Raw genomic sequence first — 18,803 nt, 5'->3', positions numbered from 1 at the left:
TGTTACAGGGGCCAATACTGCTGGCCCCCAATAACAAAAACACCCCCCAGGGGCCCAAATCCGGCCCCCACCCTGGCGGCCCACCGGGGAAATGCCCGGTGCCCACTATGGCCAATCCGACCCTGATCTCAATCCTGTGCTAGCGAGGGCTGGGCCCAGCAACAACAATTTGATTTCGGGAGGAAGCATGCAATAAGTACCATGCAATAAGTAACACTGAGCATCAGCTTGTGCTGCAGCACCTGCCTTGAAATAGAATTGGCAACAAAACAGGAAGTGGACATGAAAGAGGGACTAACAAGTGCTAGAGTATGGGAGGGCTTAAAAGAGAGGAGAACGAATCACGACCGAGTGGAAGTGCTCGAGGGAGACAGATAAGGGAGGGGGTGAAGGAGAACGCTTGGTAAGAGGGAGGTCAGAACATGATGGAGGACATGGCATGGGGAAGGCGGTCAAGGGCGTTTGCGGGAAAAGGGGATGTGCCAAAGGGGAGCACGGGGGAGGGGAGGTTTGGCGAGAGACAAGAGTAAGAGTGAGTGCATGTCAGAAAGGGGGAGGTTAATAGTCATTTTTAATGTTATGAATTCATATTTAACTTTTGTTGTGGGCATCTCCAAATCAGCCAGATAGCGCCGCCACCTTGTGGCAGACTGTCACAAGCACTGGGATTGACAATGAAGTGCTTAAACCACCGGCTCAAATTAAGCACTATCAGGATACAGAGGGGGGTAGTTTCAAAGACAGATGTGTGAGACAGAGGAAAGGTATGAGTGGTTGAGGATTGCAAGGGTGTGTAAGAAAGGCAGATGAAGGCTATTGATGTGGGGAAAGAGGCAGGTGAGAGATAGGGGAGAGTAAAAAACTAAAGAAAAAGTGAGATCAGTGTGTGAACAAGAATAGAAGATTCAGAAAGGAAGATATGAGAAGGAAGCGTGAGACCGGTAGGTGTGAGAGAAGAGTAAGTGGTTGTGAGAGAGTGATCTGCGACACTGATGTGAGACAGCAGAGGACAGAATTGAGAGTTAGGGCTTGAACGAGAGAAAGAGATGGGGAAGGAGAAAGCGAGGGTGAAAGAGAGAGAGTAGAGTGTGCCCTAGAAAACATTTAATCTTTAAGTGGTCCTGCTGGATGGTGGTCTTTCCCTTTGGCCTTTTTTTCAAACCAACCAGGAAAGATCTCCACCCACGATTGAGGTGTTAGAGCTGTACGTGTTGACTGAGCGTGCCATTGTCAGCATGTTTCATAGGGATTGAGTTGGTAGAGCTTTACGTGTTGACTGAGCGTGCCATCTTATGCATGTTTCATAGGGATTGAGTTGGTAGAGCTGTACGTGTTGACTGAGTGTGCCGTCGTATGTATGTTTCATAGGGATTGAGTTGGTAGAGCTGTACATGTTGACTGAGCGTGCCGTCGTATGCATGTTTCATAGGGATTGAGATGGTAGAGCTGTACGTGTTGACTGAGCGCAGCATTATATGTCCTCAACAAAGATTTGGGTGTAACTTGGTACAGACATCACATGCCAGGGACGCGTCTTTATGGATCTGCCTCTATGATCACATCTCCAGATCTCTTAGAAAGAAGAGCAGCTGCTATGACCATCTCTTGGCCCTTAGATGCTCCTCCACTGAGGTAGGCAAGATCATGGTTTTGGCGCTATGTAACACTCGCAGGAGTAACCTTACCAGGAAAACTCCACGAAGACGACCAGATGCCAAGTCTTCTCGTGCTGTGCTCCTAGGAGCTGGAACTCACTCCCCACTGGAGTCAGCCAGCTCCCACATTCCTGCTGCTCCGGAAGACTCCAAGGCCCTCCTCTTCAAGCAGCATCTCATCCATGCCTAACCTTCAGGAGAGGACCCCATTTGGAACCCTGTACAGCCGACAGTCCCTCTGCCGTTCACCATCCGCCTCATTGCCTCTCCCCTTTGATCCCACTCCCACACAACACTCTGCTGCTTTGTACCTAGATTTGTGCTACAGAATTCCCTTCCCACATAGAATGGATTAGTGGGTTAACTCACCTACAGCTGCGATGTTTGTGTGCAGCCTAAATAACATAGTTTGTACACAATGGCAAGGTGGTCAGAGGAAAGAGCAGTGTGTCACTGAGACAATACACTATACATATCTTTTTTTAAGTTACTATGTTAAGTGCATTGGGGGGGAGGAAGGGACGCTTTGTTTGATATCCCTCAATTTGATTTGTGGTAAGAGGCTGAAATTGGGAATAGTTCCAAAGCCAAAATGAGTACAATTGATTATTAAATATGACAGTATTAAAAACTTCAAGCAAAATACCGGTCGCAAAAGGGCCGAGTTGCAGAATCAGCCCCTTTGCGCTGGTATTTTGCCATTTGGGATGCATGAACCCAAAAGCAATTCGCAAAATAGGTAATCGCAAATTTTGTGATTACCTATTTTGCGAATGCAATTAGGGAATCGCAAATTTCGATTCCCCAAATGCGATGCATTATGCATTCCAAATTACGTTTTAACAATTTGGAATTGCACATTGCCATCAACTTCAAGTTGATGGTAATTTGCAATTCCTTTTTCTTTTTTTTTTTCTTTTTATTTTCAGGTTGCAAACACACAGAAACTAATACAGTTACATGTTAAATATATCAACGTAGCACAGCAACATTGTCATATTTAGAAGTTTACACAAATGAATATTTTTTTTTGTTATTTTAAATTATTTCCTCTTGAATCCATTGTTGTACCGGAGCCCAAATTTTCATCCCTAGTTGTCTCTTCTTCCTTCCCTTGGTTACATATATAGCTGATTCAAAATTAAACTTTGCTAAAAAGCGGGCTCTCCACATCGAAAACGATGGTGGAGTTGAATTAATCCATTCCTGAGTTATACATGCTCGATATTCAGCTAACATAATAAAAATCAAATGTTGTTGTTCAAATATTAATGTATCAGATGAAAGTCCAAATAAAATCAATTCTGGTGTAAGAATTATCAGTTTTCCTGTAATTCTTTCAATATAGAGTTGTAATTGCTGAATAAGCCCATGTAATTTGATGCATGAGAAAAACATATGTATTGAGTCTGCTCCTATATGCATACATCGGTTGCACATTATACCTGCTGTGCCCCCCCATTTCATAATTTTTTCCGGTGTGTGATAGAGGTTAAACATTGCCATATAATGCTGAGTTCTTGATCGTCCTGTAATCAGAATATTATTAGCCATTATAATTGATTCCTCCAGCATCAGATTATCTACATTCAACTTTTCTTCCCATTTTTGTTGAATCCCAGAAAGATCATCAGATAGAAAAGTCATAAAAATTTTGTAATAGTATCCTATTTTTCTTTTAACATACAGACTATCTATCAACAAGATCGATTTTAAGTCTTGATAATTATTAAGCATTAATGAGTTTAGAAAGCTAGATACCTGTAGATATTTAAAGTAATCTTGCGAAGGAATTTTAAATTTCTGTTGTAAATCGGAAAAGGATATTAGAGTATTTGCATTAGTCAGATATAAATCACTCAAAAAATATATACCGCTGTTATTCCACCTTTTCATCACTGCGTCTCTAAAAATGGGGGGAAAGCAGTGTGGAGAATTTAGGGGAGTATATCTAGTAACCTTGGAGATCCCCACCAATTTTTTAATGATTCTCCATGCTTTAAAAGCTGCTGATATGATCTTAAATTTTGTTTTTTTTGTAGTAGCTTGGTTCTATTATTCTTAGAAATTGATTATTAGAATCCAAGCCTAGAACTACTTCATAGATCGAAGGAGAGTGTGCATTTGAAATGGGAGTTTTTTTGCCCACAATTAATGGTGCGATACACGGAAGTATTGTAGCAAGATAATAAAATAACAAATGCGGAACAGACCATCCCCCTCTATCCCTTGGCAGTATCATTTTTTTATATGCCCTTCTGATGCCCTTGTACCCCCATAAGAATCTTCCTGACATTCTTTAAGTTGTTTAAAATACTCCAACGGGAATTCCAAAGGAATTGTTCTAAATAAATATATAAATTTTGGCAAAATTAGCATTTTTAGTACATTATTTCTGCCGTATAGGGATAGATGCAAATGGTCTATTCTTTCCAATGTTGAGTTCGCTTTCCTCAAAATCGGGGCAAAATTTAGGTCTGGAATTTTTATTATAGGAGTAGTTAATTTAATCCCCAGATATGTTGCTTCACGGACTATATTGCCAATAGATGGAGGGTCTTGACCGACATAGATTATTTGCGTCTTAGATAAATTTAATTTGTATCCTGAAAAGGAGCCGAAATTATTTGCCAGATCTTCAATTCTAGGAAACGTCCTCTCTATATCCGTAGTAAGTATGACTAAATCATCTGCATATGCAAGGGCTCTGTAATTTATACCCCCCACTGTCACTGGAGCAATATATTCATCTTGGTTTAGTTGGTTAAGAAAGATATCAATATAGATAGCAAAGAGGAGTGGGGAGGATGGGCAGCCTTGACGTGTTCCACGTTGAATTGGAAATACTTCTGATTTCATAGCCCCAATTTTAACTGATGATATTGGATTTCTATATAAGGTTTTGAAAGCAGTTATGATTCCCTCACCAAAGCCCTTTATTATTAACAAATCCCATAGATAGGGCCATGTCACCCTATCGAATGCTTTTTCGGCATCCAATAGGGTGATCCCTATTGATGTCTCGGTTCCCTCAGCCCAGTCCATAATAGCTACGACCCTCCGTACATGATCTGCTGTATCCCTATTTGGGATAAACCCGTGTTGCCACCGGGATACAATTGTTACAATTATTTTTGACAATCGTGTTGCTAATATTTTTGAGTATAACTTACTGTCTGTATTAATTAGAGATATCGGTCTATATGACGCCGGGTTTAGTGGATCTTTATCTTTTTTAAGGAATGTCATTATCAGCGACTGGGCCCAGGACTCCGGTGGAAAACCTCTCTGTGCTTCTAGGAAGGTGATAAGTATATCTTGTCTTATAGCATTTCTAAAAACCCTATAAAATTCCAATGGGATGCCATCAGGTCCAGTGGCTTTTCCTAATGCTAAAGAATTTAATGCTTTTTCAATTTCTTCCCAAGAGATTTCAGCCTCTAGAGCTAACATTTGATCATAAGATAGAAGTGGTAGAGTATTAGCTCTAGCGAAGTTCATACAATCTTGCGAAGAATAAGAATCATCATTATACGTATATAGTTTTTGGTAAAATTGTCGAAAAGTTTCTAGAATTTCTTCAGGATTATTATGTACATGTCCTGCTTCATCTTTAATTGAATCAATTGTATTGTAAACCTCTTTTTGCCTAGTTCTTTTAGCCAAAATTTTCCCCGCATTCTCAGCCATCTCATACAATTGGGATCTATGAGTCGCTATTATCCCTGCCAATTTTGAAGCAAAAGATTCGTATAAAGCAGCTTTATGGATTGCTAAATTCGTTTCAATATCTGCAATTGGAAGACTTTGAATAATTGCCGTTGATAATTTTTTTTCCCATAATAATACATTTTTAAAGCCTTGATCTACCCTTTCTCGTATTATTTTTTGTTTTTTAATAACATATGATAATGATTCTCCTCTGATCCCTGCCTTAAATGCATCCCAAACATTTTGTATTGAGGCCGTCCCTCTGTTTATATCGAAAAATTCTTTTACCCATTTAGTCATAATATCTACGTATTCAGTATCCACTAACAATTTTCTGTCAAAAGTCCATGTCCTAACCTGGGGAGTCATTAAATTGATTTTAATTTCAATTAGAATCGGGTTGTGATCCGAGATTATTCGCGGATAGATCTCAAATTTGGTATCGCACAGTAGTATTTTTTTAATAAGAAAATAGTCAAGACATACAGATTTTTTGTGGGGAAAAGAGAAATATGTGAATCCAGCTATCAAGAGATTTTTTTCAAAAGCAACATCAAACAACCCATGATCCATTAAAAGAGTATTTAGAGATTTAAAAGATTTTTTTTTAATCCCTTGATAATGTGAGATGTTACGTACATTCTTCTTTATGTCTATATGAAGATTAAGATCCCCACAGAATATTAGTAATGGAGACCAATTAGCTAATTCTAGATTTAAGAAGTTTAGAATCTCTGGGTCGTCTGAATTTGGGGCATATACTGAGCAAATAGTCCAGATTTTGCTATCAATTTTTATCTCTACTATTGCCCATCTACCATATTGATCAGCCTTATTCCTGATTAGGATCCCCAACCCTTTTCTAATTAAAATTGCTACTCCTTTGGTAGTTGTACCTTGTGAAGTACATACTAATAATTTCATCCCCAGCTCATCATAAATTTTTCTATCGTTCCATGCAATATGTGACTCTTGTAAGCATAGAATGTCCAATTTCATCGTCTGTATAATCTGAGCAGCAACTCCCCTCTTTTTTCTATTATTAATCCCGCATATATTCCAAGAACAGATTCTCAATTTTTCCATTTATTTGATATATTTTCTCTATTCCTACTATCACATTCAGCATAAATATGATATTAATGATATTAATGAGAGTATACATTTCAAAGTTCATCTCAGATCTTATTATATGTCTCATACCTTTCACAGAACTTAGACAACAACTGCATTTGACAAAAAAAATAAGGAAAGTTCCTATAACTACACCATTAGATAATTTCTGGTTTTTGTTTGCAACCCTTTTTTTCCCCATTTTACCCTCCCAGCTGGCCCACCCCAAGCTCAACCTGAGCCCACCCACCCCTTCTCCCTCCCCCAATCTATCAGGGCAAAGGGACTGGTTTGTCCCTCTCATTGATGATGTGATAAGCGCTAAGAGGCTCTCACCCTATGGTTCCACATCATATTGTTACTACTACTCCAATATCATACCAAATAAGAATCTTTTAGCCCCGCTTCTTAAATCTTGAAAGCTTATGCTTCAACATATAGTATACATCCTTTGTGCATTTAAACTAATCACTGTAGCGAGCTACTGAATCAGAAAACAGAAAAAAATACATTGATACTTATAAGGACATATAGAGAAAAACCTTTTTTTCCCTACTCCTGCTCCCTACTCCCACTCCCACTCCCTTCCCCCGTCACCATGTCACCGTGTCACCATGTCACCATATCATAACTACTGTTCCCCCTTTTTTTTTCCACGGAAGGGGCAAGATGGCGGACGCGATAGTGTCCGTGTGAGCAGCGCAGCAGAGGTTCTCGACCGGCTCCACAAATCACCGCAAAGGATACGGACTGATAACGGAGCATAGCGGCAGCAGCAGCAGTATTAGCAGAGACGGACTGTAGTCGTTTGAATATTTGGAGGAAATAAATTAAAAACTCACGGATTTGTTCGGATAGCTGTTGGCTGTCGGCTCTGGTATGCGGTTAGACCCGTGGAAGAGCTACTCGCGTTTTCTGCAAGCAGCGTGGCAGCAGCGATCCTACCCCTCCCCCGTCTCCACACCTGGTCAGAGAATTCAGAGCGATTACTAAACAGCACCGAAGAGCAGAGAACGCCAGCAGCAGCTACAGCTGCCAACAATTACAGGGGAAAAAGCATTACCCCGGTGGGCGGACAAAGATAATGGCGCCAAAAAACCCCTATACAGTGGTTCAAAGGCAGCAGAAGCCAAAGACAAGGGCGGCTACAGCGGCAACACAGGAGATTAATGGAGAGGCAACATCGACAGCGTTATCAGCAACTGGTGCAGTGAGTACAACTAGCACAGTTTCTGCTGGAGCCTCATACGAGAGAGTCTCTCAAAATATGACTGTAATAGATCCCTCTCGCGGTGAAAGTATACCAGAAGTACAAACATTAACGGATGTACAAAACTTGAACAAGGTGGATTCTGGGAGTTGTAGGCAAGGAGCGATTCCCAAAAAAATACCGGGAATGTTTGTGAAAAAAATCGGTAGCTCAACTAACCTTTCAAAAAGTCCTGATGCTTTGAATACAATTCCTGGTAAAGTACCCATTACTGGGTTAGTCAGTAATAATATAAATACTTTGGCGAATGAAGAAATGAGTCAACTTGAAGTGGTGTCAGATCAAATGGGCTCCGGACCATCGATTCTAGGGGAGGATTTGGAATCTATAGAATCTGCAGGAAAATTTTATTCCATGACAGACTTGTCCTGCGATTCCGCCGTGTGGGAGGGGTAGGTGCTTACAAGCCCAGTGCCTCGAGCATTCAAGGTAACTACCTTTCAGCTCAGGCCCCACAAGGACAGCCAGTGGGGTTCGTCTACCGGGGACTCCGGGGCGGGAAATCACGCAGGGTTCTATCCTGCGACCTCTGGCAGGTTGTATATTTAACTTTCATGCTAATGGTTAAATAATCCCTATAAGTTGATGAGCATTTAGGTCCTGAAGAATTGCCCTAGTGGCATGAAACATGTTGACCGCACTATAGGCGAGGGTTGAACGAGGCCATATTACTTTACTTTTTGTGCCTCGGTACCCCTCCCTTCACCAATTTTAAATGAGGCAGTGAGCCATGTCATTAAAGGTCTTAATGGACTCTACTGACCTGTTTTAACTTCACTCACGCTCACAATTGCACTTTGCACTGGCCCCCCACACACATGCATCTACTGGCTAAGGAATAAAAGATCTCCATTAAAAGAGTAGCACCCTGTGCTACCCGACAGGCATTGCACCGCCAGCCTGCCGTTGGAGCAGGAAGCCAATGATGACACAAAACAATCATCGGGTGGGATGGCAAGAGTCGTCCAACCTTTGAATTGTGTGAGGCGTCCTCAATTCCGTCAAGGGATTACCTCAATCCCGCGAACATTGCACACTCTTTAGAGAGAGACATTCCCTTAATCAACTCTCTGTGGGGAACTTTGTACACCTTTTTGATTGCAGTAATAGGACACGTACACTGGACCCCGGTAAATATTGTCCCACTTCCGTCCCCCTTGTTGTTATAAGACTTGTCTCAAGCCCTAGACTCAGAAAGTACTGAGGAACAGGAGTTGGAAAGAAGGGGCCAATCTCTGCAAGATTTTGAAAAATCTTTCTCTGATCCGGAACATAATGATTTATCTGATTCAGCGGAATCAGATCCGGAAGAATCTCCTAACAGACTAAGACAGGACGACAACGTACCTAACGCAGCTAGCATAAATAAGGAAGGACATGAAACACCTGAAATAACATTGGAGATTTTGTATCAGGTCATGCTACATCATAGGGAGGAGACAAGAACAGAGAACCTCCGTACTCAAGGGGCAGTAAAAAAACTGCAAAATAATCTGAGGAAAGTAATGAAGATATCTAATGACACAGTGGCAAGGGTCACCGAGACAGAGGCCAGGATATCGCAAATAGAGGATTCTATGGTTCAGCAAAATTCAAAAATAAAGGCTATGGAGGGGCTAAAAGAAGATATTAATTGGAAGATGGTTGATATGGAAAATAGATCACGCCGGAATAATCTTCGAGTTCTTGGTGTACCCGAAGGAAATGAAGGATCTAATCCCAGACAATACATGATTGATCTTTTTACAGAAGCCTTTCCTGAACTAAAACAATGGAGATGGGAGACAGAAATTCAAAGGGCGCACAGATTCCCTTTTCAAAAGAGCCGACAAGATATGGCCGCAAAACCTCGAGCTATCCTGATCTCATTGAATAATTTTCTAGCTAGGGAAGCCCTTTATGATTTGGCCAGACCAAATAGGAAACGTAAGGGCAAAGATATTGAATTTTTTGTGCGTCCTGACTTTTGTCATGCAACGGTTCAACTTCGCTGGCAATTACGCCAGCTTATACCCCAATTCCAGGCGAAAGGAGCACAGGCTTTTCTGCTGAATCCTGCAAAGTTAAAGATAATTCACAAAGAACGTACTTACTTTCTAACTTCCGAGGACGCTGCCAAAGAGTTATTAAATTCACTGTGATCAGGAGGGGAGGAATATAAAGTTAAAAAAAGAAGGAAAAAAAAGGGGGAACAGTAGGTAATTTGCAATTCCATTGAAAAATGCAAAAAAAAAGCATTTTTGAAAGTGCATTGTGGTGCATACACATGCCCTTAGGGCATGTGTGTGCGCCCCATGTGCATAGTTACCTTTCTATGGGTGAATCAGGGTGGCCTTTTGGCCCCCTTGCACCCTATTTGGTAATTGCAAATTGCGAATGCAATCCCATTCATTCTAGAGGCCCATAGGAATGAATGAGAAGCCTTTCCTTAATAGCGAGTCGCAATTTGAGATTCGCTCTTAAGGAATATGTAGGAATCACAATTTGTTTTGCGAATCCTACATTCATAGGTAATTGCGACTCCTTAATAGCAATTCCTTAATAATCTCTATTAAGGACTCTCAATTCCTACCTTTGATGCATGTGTCCCCTTTCTTCTTTAACTGCTACGTTGCACACAGGAGCCTGTGAGTACTTGTGCACTATCTGCTATCAGCAAGGTCCTCTAATGAGAGTTAATCACTTTGTTTTCTCCTGCTGTGTGGCGTTGAGAGGGCTGGGGGGGGGGCAGGCTTGGACAAAATAAACACTTCAAAGTGTCACGTGGACAGCGGCCTTTGGTGAATCCTGACCAAGGAAGCACATTTGGTTCCCGCCCGCACATGCACATGTTGAAGATGCGTCTCCAGACTGGATGAACCAATGAGAGGCCGTTTTGAAATTAAACGCGTTTATTTTCAAGTGATGAGTTCTTTACTTCATGCAGTGTGCACCTTCCCTGGAGCACGTGCCTCACGCTGTAGGTGGTGCACTGTGAAAGTCGCATAGTGCCCACACATTCAAGAATGTTGGCAAATGAGCAAGTCCATATGGACCTCCAGGAGGGGAACCAAGCAGGGCTCAGTGACATGTACATAGACCCATGAGCCATATTATTTCATTATTCCACTTGGAAACGTGTCCCCGCACAGAAGCTGTGACCCCCTGCTTTGTGGTGGGGTTTAACCCTGATGGACCATTTTCTCTCCGACCTCAGGCCAGGGTCCTACTTCTGTTTTCTCCCTCTCTCCCTGGGGATCCCCCTCCTCTCCTTCTTAAGATGGTGTCTCCCTTACCTACCTTCCATCAGCTTCCCTTTACAGAGTACCCCTCACTCTTCATGCTGGTCTCTCTTTTTGGCTTCACAGTCTCTCCTGATTTCATGCAAACAAAGCTCTCAGGGAGACCCCCATCTCTCCTTGAAGGATTAGTGATTCGCCAAAATGCCAGGGGTTAAGGAAGGGACATTATGCACCCTTTGACACCAATGACACCACAGGGTTGGCTTTATGTGAAGCCTTTCACCCATCAACATCCTTCTATTTGCTGCAAAATCCAAGGAATGGCAAATACAGAAAGAGCACCCATTGGTTAGGATCCTGTTTTCTTTGTGTTCCCGCCTTGGGCTGCATGGTACATGACACAAGGAGCAGCGCGGGCAGTGCCAGGGAAAGCAAGGGCAGTGCCAGAGGTACCAGGGTGCAAACTAAGGATTGCAGCTGCTACCCCTGACTGTCCCTAACTGACAGCCATGCTTTCTCGCGCTCCTTCTCCAGTTCTGTAGTGAGAGGGAATCTATTGTCCCTCTCTTTTCACCACCACTAATACAGTCCCACTCTGCCGTCATCTGCCAGTTCTGCAGCGCTCTTAGAGGGATACAAAACAAGAGGCAGGACCTAGAGCAGCACAAAACAGTAAAAATTCAGAGATGTGTCCTATGAAGTGTAGGGAGTGGTCTAACAAGTGTAATTAAGTAGGGAACAAATGTAAGAGGCGTGTCCTTTGTAACTAAGGGACTGCGCGTTCTAACACAGACAAGTCATGTGCTTCGGTTTGAAGTATTCCTAATTAAAGGTAGCATTTTAATACAAACTACAAACAATGGGGCACATGCATCATTTGAAATTGCGTTGCGACCGCAATTATTGCATTTGGGATGCATCATCCCAAATTCAAAAATCGCAATTTGCGATTGCATTTAAGGAATCGCAAATTGCGATGCCTTAAATGTAATGCAAGATTGCATTTAAAATAGCGCTATTCTGGACCGCTAAATACGATTATTTCAACCTGATGGTATTTAGCAGAAACTCAGAAAAATGCACGAAAGTGCATTTTTCAAAGTTTTAGGTTACACACACACATGCCCTTGGGGCATGTGTGTGCGCAACATGGGTGCACATCACAATTTTAGGGGTGCAACAGGGAGTCCTTTTGACACCCTTGCACCCTTGAAATTGCATGCGCAATTTACGTGTACCTATTGGTACTCACAAATTGCGCATGCGGGAAGCCATTCCTTAATTTCGAGTCGCAATTTGCAAATCGCAGATACGAAATGTTTAGGAATCGTTATTTTTAATAATCGCATTTGAGGACTCGCAAAACCCTACCTTGATGCATGTACCCCAATGTGTTTTAAAAAATGTCTTTGTAGACAGAACAAGCTTGAGCCCCCCACTCAACTATCACACAAGTAGGCCAATGACCCAAATCACCGTCCACTTCGATATGTCACTGATTGCTACACATCTCTCCTGATTTCCTGTGTATTTCTCCCTCCCCTGCCCTTCTGTCTACATTCTGTTTGTTTTTTTTGACTGCTGCTCCCCTGAGATCTTTTGCTTTTTCCCTGTAAGAACAGGCAAGCGACGCAAGGCCATTCTGTCTTGGGTGCGGGCACCCATATTGTGGTACTCCATTTTTCAACGCTGCTGTAGATTTTTTTTATAAAAATAAAAAAAATCCCGCTCCATAACCTGACACCATCACTCTTGTTCGAAAAATAGGTGGTGCTCCCGGTACATCCACTGCACACCTTACGTACTGGAAGATTTGGGAGTGTGAATATGACGGTGAGATTCCCATCTGCATGATGTTGTGACACATAGCACACTGTCTCAAACTATCTAGGTTAAAGAGAGCACCATCTCTTCGGATATGGAAGTACGGGTCTCTCTAGGTTTTACAGGCATTGGCAAAGCCAGGAGATCTGGACTTGCAAGCTTGTGCCATGGATTTTTTTATTGCATTCATATGCCATAAACATAAAAGAAAAATTAGAAAATATACAGCAAAAACGAGGTGGTCGTATAATTACAATAAAAACTTTAAATACAAAAAACTGACAGAAAATAGAATTTCAATAGAGTATTACAAGTGTTTTTTGGAAGACTGGTGTAATTAGAACAAGTATAGAAACCTTAACCTTAAGGTTTAATGCACATCACAGGAAAATATTCTTATTAATGCAATGAAACGTTATTATAGGCTTGAATTACTGTAAAACTGAAGATCTAAACTAAACATCCAAGAGACTAAAAAAAAAATCAAGCCATGTCTAAGTCAATAAGTCTGACTTCAATGTGCTAGCACATGGCAACACAATGTGTGCATCAGTGCATTTGCATGTGTTACCTCATTAAAGCCACACCTATTGGCTTTTTACAAAACTTTCTTTTACGTGAAACCAGAGGAGGAGGAAAAACATAATAAATACAGAAGATATTCTGTGGAGAGGTCTTAAGAAACAAACTAGATATGTCCACAGAATATATTACAAGACAGGTTTGTTGGCACTTATTGAGTAATACAAGGTTGGTTTTATACTGGGCTCAATTTTGATCTCCCTTGTGCTTTTACAGGGACTCAGAACCTGGCAATACTGCAGCTCGGCCCCTGCAGCTGAGATCAGGGACAATGGGATGTTGCAGACTTTGGGCTGTTGTGTCCTCAGAGCAGGAATAGGGTTGTGGACTGGGGCAGAGAGGCAATAGAAGAAAGCAAGCAGGCTATGCTGCAGAGAGGGCTTGCTATAGGCAATTCTACACCTGCATTCACAAAACTCCATCAAGGTACTGGTGCAAGTTGGTGGCCACCGGACTAATTGGGAAACGGAAACTGGATTACCTAGTCCAATAAAGGCGATGGGGAGATGTTCTGCGGAAAGAGGGTAAGGTCATCAAAAGGAGCAATCTGCCTCTGCGGCCACCAGCCAACTTGGCCACAAGAATAACCAGGCAACTAGGAAACCTACAAGGAGCCCCCCTAGTCAGGTTTGGTTGATTCTCAGGAAGAAGCAGAAGATTGTTGGGAAACATGGGGGATGAGAGGTGGGCCAAATAAAAAATGCTGAAGTTCCTCAAGTAAGGAAGCGTAACAATAGTCTGAAAAAGAAGGGGTGGAGGAGACGGGGAAGAATTCAAACATCAGTCTTTTGGAAAGATGGAAGGAAAAGCTGAGATGGAATGGACAGATTAGAGGGCGCAGGGAGACAACTTGAAGTCTTAGAACCGGGTGAAGAAGCTAGAAGTTGCAAAGCGGACTAAGGACGGCAGAGAAAGGGTTTGCTGGTTGTTACGGTTCTAGCAAGAAGTGCAGTGGAGCGGGGAGAAGTGGAATACCAGCAGGCATTGTGGGCAACACAGTGGAGTCCGTCTAGCAAGCGTATGACACATTGATGGAGAATTTTTGCTTGTCTGAGCGGCTGCCCATAGCTGGAAGATTACAGTGCCTACCAGATCAGACATAGATTGACTCAGACAAGAATTTGCGATGTGAGCTCAAAAGTTCAAATGAATTTCAAATCATGGCCACAATTTGATCTCGAAGAGGCCCACGGTTTACTGTGGTCTCCTTTACTATCAGCAATACTTAGGTATGTGAAGCAAGGACATTTGATTACAGGAAGAAAAGAACTGTGCTGTGACTTGGACAGCGGCAGGGTTGTAGGTTTGGCCATGACTGCACAATGTGTGGGACACCCGTCACCTTTGGATCACTTGTAATCAAGGGCATGACAACGTAAAGGTAAAGTGACATAAACAAAACAGCAGGCCCTTACAGAGGAAATGGAGGGAGGAGGAGACAAGCCTATGTCCCACACCGCATCTAAATTCCACATAGAAGGATAACGTTGAATGATTTGAAGAGTGCCAAGAAAGGTGACATGGGATGAGAAGAGAAAACTAGGGAACGTCATTTGTGGATGAGTGAGTTTTGTGAGGGAAAATGATAGAATGTATTGAGAAAGAGATTTGAGGATTTGTGAAAAAAAGAGGGAAGGAAGTGAAAAGTGAAGCAGGAACTACTGTAGAGTGAGGCGAGAATTAAGATTTATTAGGTACAGAGTGAGAGGAGGCTCTGGCAGGCAGAGTCACTGAGATTAGATTCTCCTTGGCATCCTTTTCACCACATAAAGACAGGGAGTACCCAGAGAGAGTGCACGAGGGATACAAATACACCTACCTCAGCAGCCCTTTGACTGGGATGTTTGTAGACTCACGGTGTGACCTCCTCTGCTCGCCAACTCCTTATCTGAGTGTCCTGCTGACCTGGTATGAGACAGAAGAGAGAGTACCAAGGAATGGGTGGAGAACCCAGGTAGTCATCAGGCTTAATGGAAAGGGAGTCAGCTAGAGAGGAAACCCTACTGCACCAGAGGCCAAACATCAGCACACGCTCAAAATCATCCCCATATGAACACATTCGTCTCACCCACTGAACTGAGGATGATGCTCTGGGTGTGCTTACACCTACACGCCGGCCACAAATGACGTGCTAGTCCGAAACTCTTGAACTTGCATGGCTTTAGGTGCAAAAGGGGATGGAGAAGTGCACAGTGTGGATGCAGTCTGTGTGGAAGCATCGCGGCTAGGAAGGACGTGGTCTGTCAAACATCTAAGTCCATAGTGCCCTTGCTAGGCAACTGTGAGACCTAGTTTCTGAAGCCAGGACTAACTACTTAAATCATTGAAGTCGACAAAAGACATCTTTGAAATCATGGTAATATCTGGCCAGACTTTTGCAGTAGCGATAGACTTGCATTTGTGTATTTTTGTGGGGTTATCATGAGGATTACAAACTCTATTGCACTTGTTTATTTTCAGAAAGGTTCATCAATAGAATTAAGAACTCGATTGCACAGGTTCTCTTCCACGAGGAGTCTTTCTTTCAGATTACAAGATACAGCTTGCACTTCCTACAAGGAGTTACCTGTGTCGTGTATGAACTGATCAATCTTGTAAACTTCAGTAATATCATGTGGGCACATAATATTGATAGTATGGTCTGCAGCAGCGGTTAATTAGTAAAGAAATAAGTGCTGTGGCCCTCGTCAGGAGGCAGCTTGCACCAGCCCATTTCTCCTGTAACACCGCCTAAAACAGAGCCAGCTACAAACCATGGAGCGTGGAAAGGATGTGGCGTAATGGCCAGAGCTGCCGACTTTGGAGATGGGAAACCAGGTTCGAGCCTCGGCTCAACATACTGTGATTCAGGGCAAATCACTTAATCTCCCGTGCTTATCAAAAATGAGTGTTTCCTTAACTAGTGCCCATGAAACTATAGCGCAGGTGCTGATGATTAAGGGGTCTATTAGGATGGCGGATGACTGAATTTCTTTGTTCGGTGCTCTGTCAAAGTCATTCCACACTTCTTCCTCCCAGCTAGCTTTGGCTTGAGCCAGGGCTTTTTTGTGAAGACTTCATGCCAGGGAGATATGGTGCTGTTCTTTTGGTTGTAAAGAGTTAAGCATGAACTTTTTGCTGCTCAGCATTTGTCATTATACCAGGGGTGGCTTGTATTTTTTATTGAGGGCTCTCTAGAAATCAACTTTCAATTTCAAACACTTTTTCAAGACAATCCATGATCGAGCTAGGATTGATTATTTGGGACCCAGAGGCGCTCATTGCTTCAAGGGTTCCAACCACCATGGAATACACCTGGCTTAATAAATCGGAATGACCCGCCACATATTCCCATGTCAGCGCTTTTTTTGTTATTTGCTAAAATGACACCTCCCAATGGCTTGGGTCCAACCTTCTCATACCCAGAGTACAGAAAGGCCTTCAGCTCTAATTTTAGTTCACTGTGGCCTCTACCTACAATTGCCATATCCTTCAATTGGGACATGTTTTGAGGGATAAAAGTATGTAATCAAAATGCGAAGTGTGGTTTAGTCTCTTGAATGTGTATTGGCTGCAGGAGAATGTTTGGGGTCTGCCCACAAGGCGTTTCATTAACTTAATCTGTCATGTATTTATTCCAGGTATCTTCTGATTCTAAGGATAAGCAACTAATAAAGATGCCCCTTGCTGTCATCATCATCATGTGCATTGGTGTCTTGTGCCACAGATGGTGACAGATGGTGACGGAGTCTTTTGGTGGCAGGTGCCTCTCAATATGGAGACTGCCTGTTTGATTCAAGTGCAGATGTTCACTTCGGATGTGGTAATGTTGTAGCTTGGGTGACATGGGCTCCTCAAAGGTGATTTGGAATTCAGTACAAGTCTTGCCCAAAGGTGGCAGAGTGATCAGACAATTTGCTACAATGTGTTCTATATAAGTGATGCTGAGAATTTTTTTGTCTTGAATCCAGACCATCAGCATGTCATTGTGCAATGATGTTGGAAAATCAATGCTCTCATCCCTGGGACTTTGTTTGGTGACTCGTTTTGGTATCGAGGCTTCTTTCAGGTCTGAAATTGTCTTCGTTCTGGTGCAGCACCTGACAAGGGTGTGCATTCAGCAATTTATTTTGATAAAGATTGTTCTTCAACATTGAAGTGGCTTAACATGGCTGAATGTCCTTGTGTTTCAAAGCAGGCTTTTGGGTACCCACGGGTGACTAGATTAGAGATGCGGATTAAGTCTGCTAGGCACTCTGGGTGCAGAAAGTATTCAAAATTGCCCACTTGTGCTGGTGAGGCCAGTTTTAAACTCTGAGGTTTAATCTCAATCCTCTGCGCTTTGACTCCGATGGCAGTACAAACTCATGTATGGACACTTTATCATCTCAAAATTGTGATTCATTCTCCAGGTTCAGCCCCCTTCAAGGACTTGAGGAGTCTTTATCAGCATCTGTGTTTTCATCCATCCCTGAAGCCACCTCTTTCGGTTTCTTTGATTGTATGGCGTTGTAAGAAGCCAAGCTATAAACAACAGTTATGGCTATTCTATTAACACATGAAACACTGGGTTATGCCAACTTTGTGCAATACTGAGGACAAAATTGAAAAGGCGTATTCTCCACCCATCACCCCTGAGGAGGACTCATTCTTGCATGATCTGGATGCAGGAGCCTGCTGTATTAAATTGTTGTGAATGCATTGATTCAATATATCTTCAATGCAGAGACTGTTGATGTTTGTTCGGTAACGCATACTTCATTTTGATGTAGTTGAAACCTTGATTTTCCGGTCACTGCACAGTTTAAAAGATGAAGCACCAAACTTTAGCTCCAAACATGATGGCCGAAGACAACAAAGTCTGTCTGAGAATGCGCTGTGGTTTTCAGGCATGTGATAGCAAGACACACTCAAAGCCAAAACTTAATATTTTTCATGCAAACAACTTGCCCTTAACATCAGATTGCAAGACACTGCACAGCATATGAACTACAACACCACATGCTGCAAATGCATTCCTATCAAATTCCAGGATGTTTTCTGTTAGAACCCCATTCAACTGGCCACAGGGTAAGAAGGAGCTACTGGGCCCAATTGTGGGGTTGAGCCCTTTAACTCATGATGTCCTGGGGCCCGAACTACTATGGATCCTGAGCAACTACTCAAGTCATCACTTCATCACTAGAGCCTCAGTGGTAATGAGAGTCGAGCAGTCCAAGACTTCTTGGGTGGGGAGGTAGACACATACAACAAAAAATACGCTCAGCAGCAGCAATACATGATTGTCCAGTCAAATACTTGCTTTTATGAAGAAATGAGTATTTGTAAACAAACACAAAACTCACAAACAATACATACAATCCAGTGAGGTCAGGGTGCTAGTGCTTTATAGGAGGGTCCTGGAGTCCCACTTCCCCTCTTGCTAGCAGTAGCGGTTATTCCCCATTT

General features: G+C 42.5%; 1 protein-coding gene across 4 annotated transcripts in view; it reads right to left on the bottom strand.

The window, feature by feature from the left end:
• Positions 1-18,803, bottom strand: part of LOC144799631 (P2Y purinoceptor 4-like) — a 267,888-nt gene that overhangs the window by 25,853 nt on the left and 223,232 nt on the right. For all 4 annotated transcript variants that reach the window (XM_078671055.1, XM_078671053.1, XM_078671054.1 and 1 more), the window contains one exon: positions 15,196-15,281. In XM_078671055.1, the coding sequence (XP_078527181.1) occupies positions 15,197-15,281 (85 nt within the window). In that variant the 3' untranslated portion in view covers position 15,196. Of the gene's footprint in view, positions 1-15,195; positions 15,282-18,803 lie in introns of those variants that run through there.

Source organism: Lissotriton helveticus, chromosome 12, assembly GCF_964261635.1.
Source record: "Lissotriton helveticus chromosome 12, aLisHel1.1, whole genome shotgun sequence".
In the NCBI taxonomy this organism is placed as follows: domain Eukaryota; kingdom Metazoa; phylum Chordata; class Amphibia; order Caudata; family Salamandridae; genus Lissotriton; species Lissotriton helveticus.
Note: the sequence above shows the minus strand (reverse complement) of the source record. Positions and strands in the feature narration are given on the sequence as shown.